The 20,075-nt window shown below is 39.0% G+C and overlaps 1 protein-coding gene across 1 annotated transcript; it reads left to right on the top strand.

Annotated features, from left to right (window-relative positions):
• Positions 1 to 13,023: 13,023 nt before the first annotated feature.
• On the top strand, positions 13,024 to 18,973 carry LOC121909390 (B-cell CLL/lymphoma 6 member B protein-like). Its single transcript, XM_042429926.1, has 9 exons — positions 13,024 to 13,121; positions 14,913 to 15,084; positions 15,196 to 15,417; positions 15,507 to 16,367; positions 16,476 to 16,603; positions 16,717 to 16,881; positions 16,986 to 17,116; positions 17,217 to 17,354; positions 17,565 to 18,973. The coding sequence occupies exons 1-9, from the start codon at positions 13,091 to 13,093 to the stop codon at positions 17,706 to 17,708; spliced, it is 1,992 nt and encodes a 663-aa protein (XP_042285860.1). The 5' UTR covers positions 13,024 to 13,090; the 3' UTR covers positions 17,709 to 18,973.
• The last annotated feature ends 1,102 nt before the right edge of the window (positions 18,974 to 20,075 follow it).

Below are 20,075 nucleotides of genomic sequence, written 5' to 3'. Positions count from 1 at the left end.
TTGAGTCTTTCCAAAAAAGTAGTTATATGTTTATATATTGCTATCTATCTATCTATCTATCTATCTATCTATCTATCTATCTATCTATCTATCTATCTACCTATCTATCTATCTATCTATCTATCTATCTATCTACCTACCTATCTATCTATCTATGTATCTATCTATCTATCTACCTACCTATCTATCTATCTATCTATGTATCTATCTATCTATCTATCTATCTATCTATCTATCTATCTATCTATCTATCTATCTATCTATCTATCTATCTACCTATCTATCTATGTATCTATCTATCTATCTATCTATCTACCTATCTATCTATCTATCTATCTATCTATCTATCTATCTTAAATAGGGAGTACTTATCAATCTTAACATAGTGTACGTTATGGTTGTTGCTGGGGAACAAAACATAGGGCTACATGTAGGAAAAAGAGAGTTTCTTCATTGCTATAGCTATAAAATAGCTGCGTTTTTATGATGAAGTGATTATAAAATACTGGAGAACAGTAATATAGTTTTGGGTCCACAGTTTAATTACGAGAAATTAAACAAATGTTCAACAAACTGCAAGAGAACAACATTTTATCTCAATATTTAGGATATTACATCAAGAAGCTTGTGAATAAAGGAAAATATGCATAAGTGAAAAATAAAAATAAACTCAGTGCGGATTTCTCCTTATGATCACAGTCACTGCACTCGTTTTTTTTCTATAAGCTATTTCCTTAAAACAAGTGGGACACAGAAAAACATAATGGCATTGGTTTTGTAAGGAAGAATCAAAGCACCGAAACACCAAAAAGCTTCAGCTTAATATGAATGATTAAAAGCAAAACATCTGCTCTGTGAGTGACACTCCCATGTTTCCATGTTACACCAGCATTCCTGAAACTAACAGCACATATATTTTAACTGTCAGACATAAAACACGCCAAGCCGCACAACCCTTCGGAGAGCGGCAGATATCCACTGCTGCGGGATACCATATTTTCTGAACACTGGTTAACAAAAACAAAAGAGAAAAAACATTAACACAGGTTACACATTAACTCAAATACCTCCACAGCAGAACCACCAGTTCCCTCACCTCCTTTTTGAGGGCAGAGTTTTCCCTTTTGGAATGTGTAATTCATACAGCAATAAATCAAAAGTTTTTGGAGAGACTGAAAAGGTTAGAAAACCAAACAACACTCATATTCCAAATATGCTTTAACGAGAGGATAATGCACCATCTCGCTCGCTGACTCCCCGGCTCTGCTCCTCAGTGCTGCTTGCACCAAACTGAGAGGGAGAAAGTCTGGAAGCTGAAAACTCCGTCAAAACCTTTGGACGTCTTTGCTCGTAGCTGATGTGAAGGTTTTTTTTTTTAAGGATCATGCTTTAGAAATGAAATAATGTTACCCCCATCACAATAGCAATGAGTCATTTTGCACCCAGCTGGGCACAATGAATCACATGTGTCCCCAGCGATCAGGTTACACAGTGATAGATAACAGCAGCGGTAACTAAGAGAGCCTTAATGATGTCCTTGTCTACCATTAACATGCTGCTGGGTTTGTCTCCTGGAGACGTCCAATGACAGTCACTGGATAACTTGCATATTACTTGCATGCAGTGATGTTTGCGCTGTGGATGGCTGCTTCAAATGCAAAACCCCCTGCTTAAGGTCGGCTCTGTGGCATGAACATGCATGAAATACTTTCCTTTACAAGGAGGCAGCCGAACCTGACAGTGATTTGCACTGAAAACAAGAACAGGGGAGATGTTGTTGGCAAGATGAAAGATTAGAAGTGGAAATGTCAGACATCATAAAGAGGAAGTGCTGGGGGAACCATTGCTATGGTTACTATGTAATTCAGTTGTGCTTTGCTCTCCTCTTAACATTTAAAAAAAAAAAGATTATCATTACTTGGTGATTACGGTTATCGTGATTTCCTCTTCCTCATCAAGATCTGCAATCATCTTACATTTGTCATTTATGCAATACTTTCATGTTTTTGAAAATCAACAAATTATTTTGGGTTATATTTACTTTTTTGAATCCAGAGAGCAAGGTGTATTGAAACTTTACATTAGGGACTGGGGAGCAGGTATGTATTTTTCCTTTTTGCTGAAGGGAGGGTAGTCTAGGGTGGGAAGGGTCTTTAGCGACTGAAAGTTAACTCTGTTGTGTCATTTGTCACTATTTTACAGCAGCTCCCACCTTCACTTCATTCTGCATCTTAATAGGAAACAGAAAGTTAAATGTTTCAAAAATATGTAAATTTGTCTGTGGCAACAAAAAGATTTGCTGTGACAATTATTATGCTATTTAAGATTTAAATTGGAGTAGACTATCTTAAATTATTTTAGTTATTACTGACGAAATTAATTATACTAATACAATAGTGTTAGATTACTTTGTGATATTATGGGGAGGGTATTGCATTTTTTTTCTCCTCTCGCCCCAATAATTTTCACACAGTCCCTTAGTTGAAAACACCTGCAGTAATCTTGGTCCTGGCCTCAACAATAGCAAAAATTGCTGTTGAAAAATCATAAAACTTGTGCAAATCTAGCAACGACGTTTGCCTGCCTGCAGAGCTCTGTGCTCCCACTTTCCCTCTTCTTTGGTATGCAGACTTCTGGCATCTTCAGTCAAATCCTCCTGCTGCCAATTCCATTTATATTGTTTGCTATGAAAGAGGGTTTTTTTGTTGTTTTTTTTCCACAGACTTTACAGCATGGGACGAGCATGAACCTCTGGCTTCTTCAGAAATCACCAAGTTATCTAATTCACACATCGCATCCGGATTAACTGCTAATCAGCGTGTTGGTCACAAGAGCAGCTGGCGTCCAGACTACAACTAATGGTATTATGTCCCTGCTCTTGCTGAGCCTGATCTGCTAAGCTCAAAAGTACAATCCTCAATTTATCTGACTATTGCAAGTTTGAGAGTACTCACTTTTGATCTTGTGGATTTTTTTTTTTTTTGGAGCCATCTGAATTCATCATAATTTCAACTACAGGTGCTACTTGCAAAATTACAAATACTAAACAAAACAAAATAGAAATAACGTTACTATTACATGCAGCTGCACCGTGAATCAAAATGTCTGAGGGGAAATGTTCGAAGTGAATGGGTGTAAATATTTTATATGAATGTCCCAAAGGAGGCCTCCTGACTAAAGTTACAGACACAAAAGGTGTGTTCATTTGCACTATTCAGAGTGCACACAATAAAAACATCACACCAATATAATGCAGGGAATATAGTCTTCCCTCTGTGAGGTGACAATGTTCACCTTTTGTCCACACTGAGTCAGAGACGAGTTAATACCTTAGTCTGTAGTTGTTGTTGTTAATGAATCATCATGTTGTCATGTTTTGCTCTGTGGTAAAAGCCAACTTCAGCTGCACAAGATGAATGAATTATGTAATACCTGTTAAGACCTGGGTATAATGCAATTGCCTTTTTAGTTACATAATGCCAAACATGTATGCCAAACAGAAGCATCTCATTCCACAAATACAGTATTCTAGTCTGTTGAATATATAAATGAAGACGTGACTTTAATCAAGCTCATCTGTTTTCTGAGCCGAGTGATTCTTAAATGCCGTCTGAACAAAAACACTCACACTCTGCATTCAGTTCTATATATATTTCCACCTCATTCATAAGAGTTTCAAACTGAACCTTGGATTTTTATTTCTAGGATTTTTTTTTTCTTCTGCACTCCCACTTTAGCCTTTCTCCTGCATTGTTTACAAAATGTTGAGCAAGCGTGTTCAAGAAAAAAAAACAGCCGGCTGCCTTCCAGCATCATCCCGAGCCACTGTTTATATTTCAGTCACATTCTCACAACTGCCCACTTCAAGTTTGTGTGCTGTTTCTACAGTATCTCTGGGAAAGAGGAGGACAAACCAAACAGGTTCTGGCTGTGTCAATTGGCACAACATCAGATTTGTTGGGGAATCAACAGAGCAGAGAAACAAGTGATTGTAGTTTAAGACTTTAAATTTCTAATGAGAAATAATAATTATAAAGTTATATTCTGCTTTTTAAAGCTCTTTACCGCAAGATATCTTTTCAAATCAACCAAGATGATACGCATTGAACGTGCATCTGATTGGTTAGTTGGCTGCTGGCATTTCCTGGCATGCGGCAGATAAGGACATGTATAGGGGTGCAGTATTTATTATAGTAAACATGGAAACATAGACTAACATGCTGCAGGCAGATACATACACACACACACACACACGCACACACACACGCACACACACACACACACACACACACGCACACACACACACTCAGTGCTGTTTATATGCCTTTACTGTAAAATATCATTTTTCATTCATTTTCCTCATCCAAATTTTCCCAGCTGCTCTTTGGTGAAGGTAGATTTCCGAACTTCAACCACTGGTGAGGCACCCAGGATAACTACCCTCATTCTCTCACACACATACACACGAAAATACACACATACACACACACACACACACACACACACACACACACACACACACACACATACACACCACACCTCCCACAGGCTTTGCTGTAAAACAACAGGGGAATCCGCCATGGTGACATGGTGTGCCCTGGTACTTTTCCACAGATAACATGCAGTGAGAGATACAGTGTTGCAATGTGTTTATATTGACTGTGCGCATTTATTACTTCACATTCCATACAGTCAAGGTAGACAACACTCAAAGGAATTGGAAACTGAAATTAGAAATCAGGAAATAGAACTATGAAAACATTTTTCTGATAAGTTATATCAAGATACTGTATATGTAAGCTTAAGTTTCAATTGCAGGGAATTTATAATAAAAAAGTGGAATACACCTTATTTAGGCTCAGGTCAACTTTCTATGAAGGGGGGAGAAAACAGGTAAGATACTTGCTGGACAACTGAAGCAACAAAACCCCTATAATGTAATACCAGCAATTAAGAAAGGTGATATTATAGTTTCTTCAACAAAGCACATAAACAAAATTCTACAACAGTTTAGTAAGAGCCACACACATCAGACATCAATCCCAAACAGGAGGAACTGACAGGGGTTTTTTTTGCCAACATTAATCTGTCTGGACTGTCATCCGAACAGGTGGAATTATTAGAAAGCCCCATAACACCGAATGAAACCAGGAATGCTGTGTCATACATGAAAGCAGGGAAGTCACCTGGCCTTGACGGATTTCCAGTGGAGTACTATAAGCAGTATATAGATGTCCTGGCACAAGTACTACAAGAGATACATAATGAGGCTTTTACATTAGAATCTCTCCCCGCAACATTAAACAAGGCCTTAAGTGATGTCTAACAAAGATAGAGACGCAACAAACCCCTCTAATTTTTGACCTTTAAATCTGATTAACCTGGATTGCAAGATCTTGGCCCGACGCCTGGAAAAGACATTACCAAGCATTATACATCCTGATCAAGTAGGATTTATGAAAAATAGGTCATCAACGGACAACATGAGAAGACTATTACATTTGATTTGGTTGAAACAGACAGAAAAAGACCCAGTCGTTGCCCTGTGATACACAGCATGCATGGAAATTACATTTGCATAGTCAAGCACCGATAAAAATGTTGTCATACAATCTGCAACCTACCGTTAAAAGAGAGGCACTGCTTATTTATAAAAAAGAAACCTCATTTAATTTTTTTGAGTTTTAAAAGTTAATTTTTCATCTAACCAGATACAAAGGTAATTATAAGATGGGACTTTTTTAATTTGAGCCCCAGATATTATACTAATAGTAAAACCTGGAGGATTTATTTATTTCGGATCTGGTGAAGAGTGTGTAATTAGGCCTATCTGGATTTAATACATGCCTAAGTTTAATTAGGGCCTTTTGAATAGCCAAAAATCATCTGCCTTTAAATTAGACAAAGCTTTGTCAACATAGGGCGCCTACGATGTTACCATTGACTATATCTCAGATTTTTAAACAATATGATACAATGATTAAAGACCTTTTATGGAAAGGGGGAAAAAAACAGTATTAGACTTAGTAAAATGTGTTGTGCTGGGGACAAAGGAGGCCCTGGGTTACCACGTTCGAGATTACATAACCAGTTAGAATGGGTTACTATTGAAAATAAGTTGTCATTACCATTCCCCCTATTGATAGATTATGTCAGTGTTCACATAATGTATTGAATCCCATCATGTCTCACTCAAAAGAGATCTGGACCAAAATAGACAAAATGTATAAATTATCACATTGTAAACAATTATATTCCTCCTTACAGCGTAACTCTATGACTAGCATCGGAAAGACACCAGTATATTGGAGAAGTGGGCTATGTAATACTGTTGATTTATATGAAGCTTTTGTATTTTACAGAACAACTGTAATACAACAACTGACTGTAAGAGCTTAAACACACTGAGGGAGAAAGATGTGGGATGTGTAATGGAGGGAGAGGAACAGCTGAAAATTATATCCAACAGTGGGAAATACATAAGAGAAGCTAATGGGAAATCCACCTGATATAAAATAATACACAGATATTATTGGACACCACAAGACTCAATAGTATGGGATTAATAAATAGCAATTTGTGTTGGAAATGTCAGAAAGACACAGGCAGTTTGTTACACTGCATTTGGGAATGCCCAATTATGCAACCCTTCTGGACAACAACTTTGGAATATTTGAGGAATTGGTTGGGAAGGAAATTACCACAGAAGATTCTCCAAATATTATGTTTATTAGGGGACAAAACCCAAATACACAACATATGAGGTGGAGAACTTTTGGTAATCATGGTAGGCATGACAGTAGCTGCTAGGACATTACTCAGATACTGGAAAACACCCAATTCTCCAGAATTAAAAGAACGGGCAAACACCATAACAAAAACTTTTTCATATGAGCTTATGTTAAACAAAATGAATAGCAGAAACGAGAAAGGCACCAGTTTGGATCTTTATTAAACTCATATCACACTGACTGATAGTCCTGTAGTATGAATTCTGTCTCCTGATAGTAATTAATATTAAAAACTGTTGCATGGATATTATTCCTAGTTATGTTATTATCAGTATGTCCCTTATACTACCGATTTCATTTATATTGTATTTTTTGTATTTGTACCGTCATGTACCAAATAAAAAAGCAATACAGATTTGAATTACAAAAACAGGCAGACGACACTCAATTTTCCCTTTAGTGAATCCTTTTATTTGTTCTTTTCCCAAATATGAATTGGCTGCTGACCAACATCTGAACTTCTCCACTCTTGGTATCATAATCTTTATTTGCACAGCACATACTCAAAAAGAGTTACAAAATCTTTTGCAGGATAAACCAATATAAGGTAAAGCCAATAAAATAAAGATTTAAAAGCTATGAATGCAAAAGGATAAACTGATATAATGAAAGAATAAGAACAGCGAGCTTCATCTCGTCAGGCTGACAGTTTTATGGTGACAAATTTTTGCCTGTCCATTAATACATTTTCAGTTAACCGCTGCTGAGGAGTCCCACAGAGTGACACATTACTTTCTATGTCTTGATGCACAGAGTGGTCCTCAGAGCTGACCACTCTTCTGCATGTACAATCCATTTAGCCAGTTACAACTGAGGATGCATTCTTTGGTTTCGTGCAACAAAGCCACCATTCATGTATCCCCTCTAAGCATTTTATTCGAGGTTGGACCACAAGGACATGAGTCGCTGTCCCCAGATGATCCGAAACCAAAAAGATGATCCAAATATTGTGATTTATAATCTGGTTGGTCTTGAAAAACATTGCAAATTGGCCTGTTTTTGCTTCAGCAAACACACTCTCAGAGACTCATGGAACAGTGAAAATCTTAAATGCAAATGAATGTTTTAAATGTTAATGAATAGTTACTTTTAATTGCTTAATGTAACATAATTAATTAACTTTAGCTGTTGTCAAATTATTGCTGTTATTACCTTGTGCTCAGGTGAACCAGGATGAAACAGCAATGCTCTGAATTCCTTCCAGTGTTTAAATTCTCTGTGCACCTGTAACAACAAAAGCTGCTGCTCAGAAAGAAAAAAACAATGAGGTGGACACTCTTAACAGTAAAGAAAAACATGCCAATACATTGTAAATAAGAAAAGCAATAGAAAACACAAGATTTATAAGATTTATATCACTATTGCTGAGGGGAAACTCAATAGGCTAATATGAAACTCAGAAGCACATCCTCTTCTCTGGTGCAGAGCCAGGCTGAGGAAACCACAGATATGAATGTAATGAAGAGCAGGGTTCCTGTTTGATGTCGAAGGAGCAAACTGTACTTTTCTTTATTCAAATATGAAACTTATCTTCAACCCTAATGCACCACATCAGAAGACGTGTTGTGACATATTGAGAGATCTAGTTAACCATGTTTTAAATGACAAAAGGTTGCCAGCCTCCAGATCTGAGAGCATTGTGATCATCAAATCATCACATGAGGTTTGCTGTACAAAAATAGATGAACGTCAACATGCTTTCTGCAAAAATTCATACCAAACTGGTGACTTAACCAAAACACAAATGTCGTCAGGTTTAATGGTAGCAGTCTGACATTGTACCTTTAAACAAGCACTGACGTGATAGCTTGAAATGCAATTCGGCAGAAACCATTTTCTATTTTTAAGCCAATTTTACAGTGTCTGCAGGGCTGCAGCTAATGATTATTTTCATTATCATTATCATTTATTATCTGACAATTATTTTCTTGATTAATCGAAATGTCAGAAAATAGTTTAAATGCTTGCTACAATTTCCTAAAGCTCAAGGCCATGTCTTCAAATAGCTTAATTTGTCCTGTCAAAAAAAAACAACAAAAAAAAAAACCGAGATAACAAACTACCTCAATAAAGAAGCTGCAACAACAATTTTTGGTATTTTTGCTTGACATTGACTTAAACAATCCATAGGTTCTCAAAATAGTTGCTGATTAATTTTCTGTTGATTTACTTATCAACTAACTGACTCATTGTTTGAACTCTGCAGTGTCTCGTGTTGTATTTTACGTCAGATTGTGCACACTTGGTAAATTTATTTTATCAGCTAGTGTGTCAGTGACCTGAGAATTTATGGTCAGACAATCACACAAGCAGCATTCACACTTAGATTAAACATAGAGATATAGAGCTGACCCACCTTATCTGTGTAGGACAAACACATTATTGGCAGTTTGACACTGCAGTATGCTCCACTCACCAGGGTCCTCTCAAGTTCAACAATTATTACGCAAAGACTGCATAACACCTGCAGTTTAAATATATACTTTCTGTAATTCCTACGCAGTTAGCATGAAAGTAGCTCAAAGTTCAATATATAGCTCACATAGACGTTAGTCTTTCATGGGCTGTGAGCAGTGTATACTTCATCAACAGCTGCTGAAAAATGACACTGAACTTTGTGCTATAAATAAATGAGTGCGGTATTTTAAGTGTTGCACATTTTGAGCGTAGCAAGCTGTTTGTTACCTTTCGGTGGTACAGAATTTAAGACTGTAGTCTAAAAATGCATGTAAGCACAGATAGATCATGCAAGATCGCTACTCCCCAAATTCAAGTGCATGCTCCTGGTTCGACAAAAATGAATACTTGCCTCTTTTCCCCCTCAGGCTGCGTGTCTGTGAGGACTGAACTAGTTTTAGAGTCATATTTTACCGACGTGACCTTTGATCCCTGTCAGGCAACCATGTGCCTGGGTCATGTTTTGGGACAGGCACGTTGATATCCGTCTGCTTCTTGGCCCTGGGGTCAGTTGAGTTCACGAGAGGGGGGTTGGGAACGCTTGTTAACACATAGCACAGGCTCTTTAACTGGCCGAGCAAGAGAGGAGCAGCGGCATATTTGTTCCAGGGTTGGCTGGTGAAATCCCATGCAGTGTTGTTTTTATGACATGCATTCTTCAGAGCAGCCTTGCAGAAAATTAAAAAAAGACATCTATTGGATGTATAGGGACAAAACAGAACAGGCTCACATAATCGCAAACAAATACCGTGTTTTGTTGTTGATCATCCTGCAGTTCCTGTAGTTTAAAGGGACACTCCACAAACCTTTACACATGAAGATCAGTTTACTCATCATGTGTCGTCTGCGACTCTGGTGGGAGCTATATAAAGTTTTAGAAAATAACCCTGATGATGACATAATGATGTAATCAGGGTTATGGGACATGCAGGATTGTATTTCTGAAAACTTGATCCATTCCAGAGAGTAAAAGTCAGGATATCTCAACCTCTGATGCTTTGACTTTGACCTGACTTTTTTATTCAGTCTCCTGCAAGCTCCACAACATGAACCCTTTTATGTAGCAAAACAAGACTTTTTTTTCTAGCTTTCACAAGATTGAGGTGTTGTGGAGGCATGTATTTGTGGTGAAGCAAAATCTGGTTTCCTTGCAAGAAAAACAGAAAAAGGCAGACATTTATCCTGCAAAAACAAACAGAAGCACTGTGTCTGTGCAATTAATGTTGATTAGATTCTTAAATGTACTGATATCTACCTCATACAGCAGTTTCTGTGTTTCTGATCGGCTCAAGCTTATCTGCTCTTGCACTGCAGCAAAACCCCTGATGTGAAGTTAAAGATGCTGCACGATATATGCAAGGAAAAGGCTGACTTATCAAATCTATGCATCCTCTTGCCTGTGAATAAACAACTAAACCAGGAAATCAGATGTTCAATTTCTGCCAAGGCTCTCTGACTGACTGAACGTTCTGTCTCTTCTCATTCAGACCAGAAAACATCGCTTCTTTCAAAGGATGTGAAGATGAACAACCCACAGAAACTTGGGCCACTAAAGATAACCGCAGGGGAAAAAACATCTAGACTGAAAACATTAACTAGAAATAGACCTCTTTGTTGCCATAGCCACCTGAACAGCTGTAATTTAGACCTGTTGAGCTGCACTTCACATTTATTTCATGGGGAAAGATTCAGTCTTCAGAGTTAATCTTTCCTGCTGCATACAAAGATAATAATCAGAAACTTTGCTGTTTTTTGTTTTTTTAATCTCTAAATGCTTATTTTGCACTGCTCTATGTGTGGGTGGAATGATGGGTGATCATGTTAGCAGTAAAATAATATTTATACAAGACTTTGTTAACAATTTAAGACAATTTGTAGTGTTTAATGTTGACAAAAATGAATAACAATGTGACTTTTAAATTGTAATGTGTTGCTTATAATCTACCCTCTCCTTACCATGATGATGTCCATTACAAGATTCAAGTTTTCATTGAGATTTATTGATTATGAGCTGTTTGCAGTGCTGATGAGAGCATTTTAAAATATGAATGAGGAAGACTGCTGTTGATAATGAGGATAAGATCTTACGCACCAAGTGCAAGCAAAAATGAAAACGGTGCATAAAACGGTGCATCATATCCTCAGTCTACGATCAAGTCTAAAGGTTTTATTTCTGTGACGGGCACAGTCCTCAGTAAGGTCACAATTACTCGCTCTAGTTCTCAATTACTGTAGTTCAGTTTCCTCCCACTGAACGGTCCGACCTGACCGAATGTTTGCTCAGCAAAGCCTCACTGTATGCAGCTCACTGGTGAGAGTGAAAGGTGATGCCGTCAGAAGGCAATTCTATATATTCAAACACAACTTTAGATTTGACTGGACGGGAGAGGGTGAAAAAAGGGAAAAATGATCATGTTGAATGTGCCCGCTCACAACTAATGAGTCATATTCCAACACAAAGATCATTTCATTTGGAGAAGTAACAAATAAATAATGTTTTCTCTCTTAGACGAAAGTGAAAATGTTAATACTGAGTGAGTGAAATGTCATCATTATATACAGTTTTATCATCTCTCAGATTCACAAAACTACTGATGCAGCTCTTTATGTGAGGAGAAACAATATAGTACAAGATATGTAATAAGGGAATAGTGATTTGTCACTGGTTTTGTGGCACTTAGCAGCTGACTCATTTAATCTTTACAGATTAATTTAGAAAGTGGTGAGATATACAGGAACACGTCATTACACACTGGTTCATTAATATACTTCAGTATACAGCAGTCCCTTCTTAATTATCTTATCATGATATTATTTTGTTTATATTGTGTACTTAACTTTTTGTTAGTTCTTCATTAAAGAGCAGTTACCACCTGGTTTGTTGACTCATTCATTGGTAAGTACACAGGATTTTCTTTGTACGTTATTACACCTACTCAGATTAATATACAACTGTGATGTGAGACAGGAAGTGGTGGGAACACAGACAACTGCAATTGGAGAGTTGAGGACTTTACGCACAAACACACACACGCACTGCTATCTATAGTCTATCTGACATTCAAAATAGGGCTTAATAGCAGTTTCTGTATCCAAAAAAAGGCCACACATAAACTCTTAGATCAGCTTTGTATGAGATAATAAATGATCAGTATGCAGAATTTCAGTGAAGGCCCATAAAAAGCCCAACATACACTGATATAAAACTTACTCACAGCTTTAAGTATTGACAGAAATGTGTTGCTTTCCTCTGTTCTTCTTAAACAGATTGAACACATGGCGCCTGGCCAAAGCAAACACTTAAATCATCATTGCAACTTTGACATGCAAATGCAGTCTCTCGGTTCAAGAAAAAAAAATCAAAGGCAGGCAATGTGGCGGGAAAGTCATGTAACTAAAACGTAGAGGAGAGGAGGGTGGGACAGCAAATTGTTAATTATTAGAAAAAGGAGATGACTGACTTTTCTCGACACTTCGTTGCACCTCGGGCAGGTTTACAGCGACAACATGCTCTCATATTCCCCACGGTATTTATAACTCGGTCAGCTGACCGTGCACTTGGACTAATCCACTACGCGGGGAGATCAAGTCACCCCAGGAAAATTACGAATTAACAACTAAAATCTTTCAAATATTTTAGACTAAACCTACAAAGGTAATTTAATGGCCATTGTTTGTTGAGTACCCACGTGTTATACTGTACCGTATTTATAGTAAAGTGTTAAAATGAGGCAGACGGCGGTGAGCGGCCGCCCCGCCCCGGGGGAAGTGGTACGGTCCTCTGTTGAAATTCCGAGAATTGAGCTGCTGTGTTTCTTAGAACTGGATTCTCAGAACTGGTGATGCACAGAGTTTCGAGGAAACTTTTACAAGGTGACTTTTTTTCCTTTCCTATTTCTCAGCATTGGGTCAGAAGTGTTAGTGAAGTAGCGGAGGCTCATGTGGCCACCTCGTATGCTCCGGGGCTGGATTTCTTTTTCAGCATTTTAACTTATTTGTGATTCCTTTCAGCTAGAAGTGAACTAGCAGATGTAAATCATGAGAGTTGGGTTTTGACAGCTGCAGTCTGTGTTTCAGACGGAAGTGCGGCTGTAGGCTGTGTGTGTGCAGATTTAATTGTATCACTTGTGCTCCAAGTAGCTGGTTTTAGAGTGAAAACAACGCGCTGTTTTACGACGTGAATCTTGAGCTCAGACGGCAGTTAATTTAGTTATAGCTATTTTATTTAGGCTTTTATATTTGATACACCATAGTTGTTTACCTGCTATCAAAAGTGGCGCAATAGGACCGGTCTGTCTGGTTCAGTCTAATTTTCTCTGCGCATTTTTTTTTGTCGCCAAACAATCTTTTCATCTCACTAAATGTATCTAACGCATGGCAGACGATTCCCAGCATCAGTTTTCATCGAGCGAACGATTTTTAAAAACATAATAAACTAGGAAACAGTCCCCAGACATGACAGCTATCACTATTTCTGAACTTGAACGGACTTGCTTGTGTCGGCCTGCTCGGTGCTTTTTTAGACGAAGTTACGCAGCAAAGAAGAACAAAAAAAAAAGAAAAGAAAAGAAAAAGACCACTCCTCGAAATCACATCCTACGAAATCACGCTGTCTCAGTTTAGTCCAATATGTGAGGCTTAGAAATAACTCTAATAGGAATAAATAGCAGGAGGGGAGTAAATACTAATGAGTTAAATGAGATGAGTTCTACTTATATCGGGGGACAGGAAACCTCTCTGTGTACTGGCAACCTAATCTGAGCCTGAGCAGCCAGGACGGAATGTGCTCAACGTCAAACACGTTTACAACCGACAGGCTGCAGGCTGCCAGCGGGAGTCTGGCCTGTGAGAGGCTGTAAAACTGCTCGGGGACACGGACAGACTGACCATATCAACTTCAAAGTTCAGATTGTGTCTAGTTTATAAAAGTATTATCGGTATTATGGTTTATTGTTGTCTCAAAATGAAGCATGTTCTAATAAGTTATAAACTATAGGTGTTGGTTCACTTAGAAAATATAACCGTTTTCAATAATACACTGTGTAAAAACAAAAAAAAACTGATCATGTGTAATAACAACGTCGTTACGGCCAAATATGAAGTAAGCATGGCTGAAAAGGTTTGGTGAACGTCCCTTTTTACTTTTCTCGTTGCAATGGCGCCGCCTGCTGTTCATACACAGTCAAGACACGTGTTGGGGGTCAAAGCTTGTTTTGATTATAAGGTCTTAGAGCAGGTGGCTTGTGTTAGAGGATGGTAATATACATACTACGAGAATTTATCATCTTATGATATAATAAGAGTGTTATTTAATAAATAACGTGTGTTACTTGGTTAATTTTTCAAATTCCAGTTAAGGCTTAGATTGCGATTTTGCTTGTATTTTGGGATATAAGATGATTTCTGTGTACCAGCATATTGTCAGAAGATACATTTTCATTGTGCATCAATTATTATTTAGTAGTAATGAGATGTAACTTAAGTTAAATATATTTTTCTGAAGATATGATTGAGTTGTGCTCACAGTTGCCCAAGAGGTGACCACCCTTATGTTTTCACTCAGTCAACATACAGAATGTGTACCTCTTCTCTGTGTCTGCCCTCATTTAGCTTTTTTAGTCAGTGATAATGAACAAACAATTTATTAATTTTGTCCCTGCTCAGATTCTGACAGCATGGCCATGACTACAGATGGCTGCATTCAATTCACACGCCATGCAGGCGACGTCCTGCTCAACTTCAACCGCCTCCGCAGCAGGAACATCCTGACTGACGTCACCATTCAGGTGGAAGGACAACAGTTTCATGCTCATAAAGCCATCTTGGTGGCCTGCAGGTATGCACCACCATCAGATGTGATGAACAATATTTTTTTTGCCCGTAACTGTTGAATTCACCGTCCAGATGTTTATTAAAACATCCCTCTCTCTTGCTTTCTTTCTTACAGTGGTTTCTTTTATTCTGTGTTCATGGATCCTGAGAACGCAAACCTTAGTGCCATCAGCTTAGACCCCAAAGTGGACCCCAAGAGTTTCTCCATCCTGCTGGACTTTATGTACACATCTTGTCTGAACCTGATGGATAGTCTTGTAGTGGGCACCATGAACGCAGCCCTCTACCTCCAGATGGAACATGTGGCGGACACCTGCCACAGGTTCATCAAGTCCAGGTAAGGATAACCGAAAACGTGACAAGTGTAGGTGAACATGGAAGGGATCTGAGTTGGAGGTTATAACATTGAATCATATGTTTCTCCAGGCATCAGTCTCTGAATATGCAGAATGAAGAGGTACAGATCAACTCAGTACATCTGGCTGAGGAAATCCCTGCTTTGAGGTCTGTGGACACAAAAGATCCAGACTTTAGAAACAACCACACATCAACCTCATCCTCTCTGCAGGAGTACAGGGGCTATATCCCCAATATTTTCAGGGGCATCAACACCTCTGGCTCCTATCATGTGTATGGTGACCTCCATATCCCTGCAGGGAAGTTGGAAGGTTCCCATAAGATCAGCGCCCTTCCCAGAGGAGGGGCTTTGTCCCAGAAACAATGCTCACAGGTACCCAACACCAACATGGCTCACAATGAGTCCATCATCTCCCACCCCATGCCATCCCACCCCAGTTTTCCCACCGCTACTATCCGACCGGCAGGAGCCCATGGGAGCCTTCAGGGGCCTGCCGCTCCCATGGAGGAAGACAGCATTCAGCACCCACAAACCAGCTGCCTTAGATTGTCTCCAGGTTTTAGTAAAGGTGTGATTTGTAGCCCTCAAAGCCCCCTCAGATCTGACTGCCAGCCCAACTCGCCCACAGAGTCCAGCAGCAGCAGAAATGCGACCCTGAGCCTCAAACAACCCTCGGACTGCCCCAAAGACACCAAGGCCCGCAACTGGAAGAAGTACAAATTCATCGTTATGAACCAAACTCCTCATGAGGAAGAAAAGGAGGCTCAGAGATGCAGCGCTGAAGCCGGATCCCCCACACACAGCCCCTGCAGGAGTGGTGGAGCAGGTGGACACAATGAACTCCAGGGTGAGGAGGGAGCCAGCGAGCACAGAGAAGAAATGCCCATGACTGTTGACAGTTGCAGCAGCAGCACCTGCAGCAGCATCAGGTAAAACTACATCTCACTGTCAGAACAGTAAAGTAGAACTTAATGCAAATTGGTTCAAGAGCAGAGGTCAACTTTCTGTTAACTCTGTGGTCTTCTTCCTTCGTGCAGCCACCGCAGATGCTCCTCCTGCGGCTGTGACAGCCCTCAGCACCTGGAGGCCGGTCACCTTTCTCCAGACTCATACAGCAGAGAGGACACCAACAAACTACACTCAGAGTATTCCTCCTCCAGCTGTGGTAAGTTCTGTAATACATTTGAATTACTACAAATGATTTGTCAGGATTATTTTAAACAAAACCACAGAGGTGTACTGAGTCACGCGTTGATTGTTTTTGCTGTGTTTCTACAGAGAACACCTTTTTCTGCAGCGGATGTGACTCCAAATTCACAGAGGAAGATTCCCTGAAAGACCACATGGTCCAGGTCCACAGTGACAAGCCATACAAGTGTGACTGCTGCCAGGCTGCCTTCCGCTACAAGGGCAACCTGGCCAGCCACAAGACCGTTCACACTGGTAAGATTAAATATGCCCGGTTAGCTTTTTGATGTATCATTATACCGACGTTGTGGGTGTGACTGATTTATTCATTGCCCAACCTGCTGTATCTAACCTTGTAGGTGCAAAGCCATACCGCTGCAACATCTGCGGTGCCCAATTCAACCGACCAGCCAACCTCAAGACCCATACCCGCATCCACTCTGGAGAGAAGCCATACAAGTGTGAGACATGCGGTTCCAGATTTGTCCAGGTGAGAGCAATACCTATTTAGAAAAGGGGGGGAAAAAAGCTATGTAAATGTCAAGCCGCTGCCTCTATGTGTAGGTATTTAATATTATTTTTTCCTCCAGGTGGCCCATCTTCGTGCCCATGTGTTAATTCACACAGGAGAAAAACCGTACCCTTGTGAGATCTGTGGAACGCACTTCCGCCACCTTCAGACACTCAAGAGCCACATGCGCATCCATACCGGAGAGAAGCCTTATCATGTAAGCTCCCTAGTCAATCTCACTTCCTTATCCACTACTGGCTAAAAAGAGAGTAATCCTCTCTCCCCTATGACCCATGTGCCTATCAATAGTTATGAGTCTGGAGTCGTAATCCAAGAGAGCTATGAACTAATAGATGGAGTTGGGGGATGAAACTGTCCATTTAAAAAAAAGCTATTCTAAATGAGGTATTTTCTTCTTTTTCTTCAGTGTGAAAAATGTGACCTCCACTTCAGACACAAGAGTCAGCTGAGACTCCATCTCCGACAGAAGCACGGCGCCGTCACTAACACCAAGGCTCAGTATCGCAGGACTCCCAGCAACCTACTGGCGGGCCTGGTGAACTCCTGCTGAGCCTGCTGCAGTCCGGTTGTGTGTCATTTTCTTTTTGTGTCTGCCACCATGCTGTCAAAAGATCTTTTATTTTTTCTAAATACGAACAGAAACATAAATATTATATATATTTGCCCTTTATGCATTTGTAAATGATGCACATTACTTGATGTAAGCTCTTTGGTATTTCAAAGATTGTAGAAGTTTAAGTTTTCGTTGTGAATGTCTAACAACAGAATGTACATTTTGAATGTGAATTTGAGCAGGTATTTCTCTATTTCACGGTTCCTTAGCAGAATGTCAGCATTGAAGGACAGTCCTCTTTCTCTTTCAGATTGAGAATCACTGTTACATTTTTTGCTTCTGATATTGGTATGAATTTGCCCGCTAATGTGGTAACATTTAGTCCTTTGAAATCGTCAGGCTTTTTTGTAAATAAGATAATATATATTTTCAGATTGCCGTCTGCTGGCAGAGTACGAATATATTCACGTTACATTTGTTTTTCTTACGTGCAGTGAGCTTCACTGAATGTCAGTCATACAAGGGCTTGCTATTTTGCCATTTCATAGATTGTGGTACGTATTGTACGTATATGTACAGATTGTTATTCATTAAAAAAATTGCTGTGTACATATTTTCTTTTTTTTTTCAATAATTTTTAGGCCTGTTGGTATTTTGCACATACTCATAATGCTGTAATTCATATATTTTCATACTTTTCATTCAAATATTTCTTAAAATGTCCTCAACATGTTGAAACAGTGTGTTGACACAGTTTGTTAAACCCTGTGCCCGGCACTTGCTATATTCTTATTTATATTCAAACTTTTCTTTGCTGTATTCTATCACATTTGGTGCTGCAATGATCCAGTTTCCCCCAGGGGGATCATTAAACTTGGATTGTATTTTATCAAACCTTATGTATTATAGTGCACTCGTACGAACCAGTATATTCATAGTGCCTTACATTCACACTTTTCTATTGGCTCTCCTCCCAGACTAACTATTAATACGTTATAAGTTTGTCAATATGAAAGCCCCTGTACTTATGAACTGCTTTTGTGATGTATTTCACATTTGGTACATTGTCCTGTTGTCATGTGTATGCATGTCAGATGCTGTCGTTGCGAAAGCTGATCATTGTTGTGTGTAGCTCTTAAAATGCAGATACACCAGGCCTCAAGCTAAAAAATGCTCAGGAATATTAGTAGTATGTCAGCAAATGTCTTTGTAACTGCAGATTATATATATATGATATATATATATATGACATGAAAATAAAATGTATATTATGTAGCATACATTGCAAGAGTGGTGTCCATTATTCATATTCATATTCATGACCTTACATGTAAAAAGTAGGCACACTGATGTGTTGTGATAATGCAGGTAAATCTGACCTGGATGCTTTAATGTATGAAAGTATTACACAGACAACCTTTGTGTTACCAGTTCTGATTGGACTGTTATGGTAAAAATGAGCTTTTCCACACTTTTCATCATTTGTGTATCTTTGCAGAAACCTAATTTCAGTGATATCCCACCTTGTCCAAAATGTTTAAGCTAGGTGGGTATCCAGACCTGCAGCGAATCAATAAGCAAACATGGATAAAGTGGAATCAGGTGATGGCATGAGGAAGAAAAGATGGCAGGTGTTGAAAGTTCCACTATATGTGGCCTCTTCAGGCCTACTTTTAACTATTTTATTTAATTAAAATTGGAGACAAATTAACATGAATTAGTGTGTTGCACCAGTTTCTGAGGAATTTGCACACCTTGTGCAACATGTACTTAATGGGAACTGAACCCTCGAGAATGTTTATGCAAATACAAATAAACACCACAAAACTTAGGCAACCACCTGAAATTCGGAGGCAATACAGGAGCTGTGCTCAGGCATCTTGCAGAAATCCTTTGATAACAACCTCAAAAGAAAAAAAAAGAAAAAGAAGAAGTTCAAAAGTTCCTTGTACTCAGATGTAAGTGACAGATGAGGTAAAGCTCACTAGTTTGTGCAAAGTCATGCTAACATCAGTATGAACTTGTTGGATGTTTTGTAGATAGATGCTATGTGGTAATATTAAAATGAGGGGGTTGCAGAGATATAAAAAGTAAAGCCTAGAGATGTGCAGAAAGGGGCGAGGATCCTGGATTCCTTGGGAGAAGAGGAGGAGGCTTTTTCCTTGTAAGAGATCCCCTAGAGACTCTCTTTAATTTTTGTTTTTTGTATTTTACTATTTTCGTAGTTTTAGATCGCTTGCTTTGTAAAACCAAATAAAACTGGTTTGTATTCTTACACACTCCAACCAAAGTTCCTGACTTGTGCACATCTGTGAGGTTCTCTGGTGTTCCTTTAAGGTAAGAAAAGACGCCTCCCTTGGGATA

Source organism: Thunnus maccoyii, chromosome 12 (assembly GCF_910596095.1).
Source record: "Thunnus maccoyii chromosome 12, fThuMac1.1, whole genome shotgun sequence".
NCBI classification, from domain to species: domain Eukaryota; kingdom Metazoa; phylum Chordata; class Actinopteri; order Scombriformes; family Scombridae; genus Thunnus; species Thunnus maccoyii.
This window is presented reverse-complemented; position numbering and strand designations above follow the sequence as displayed.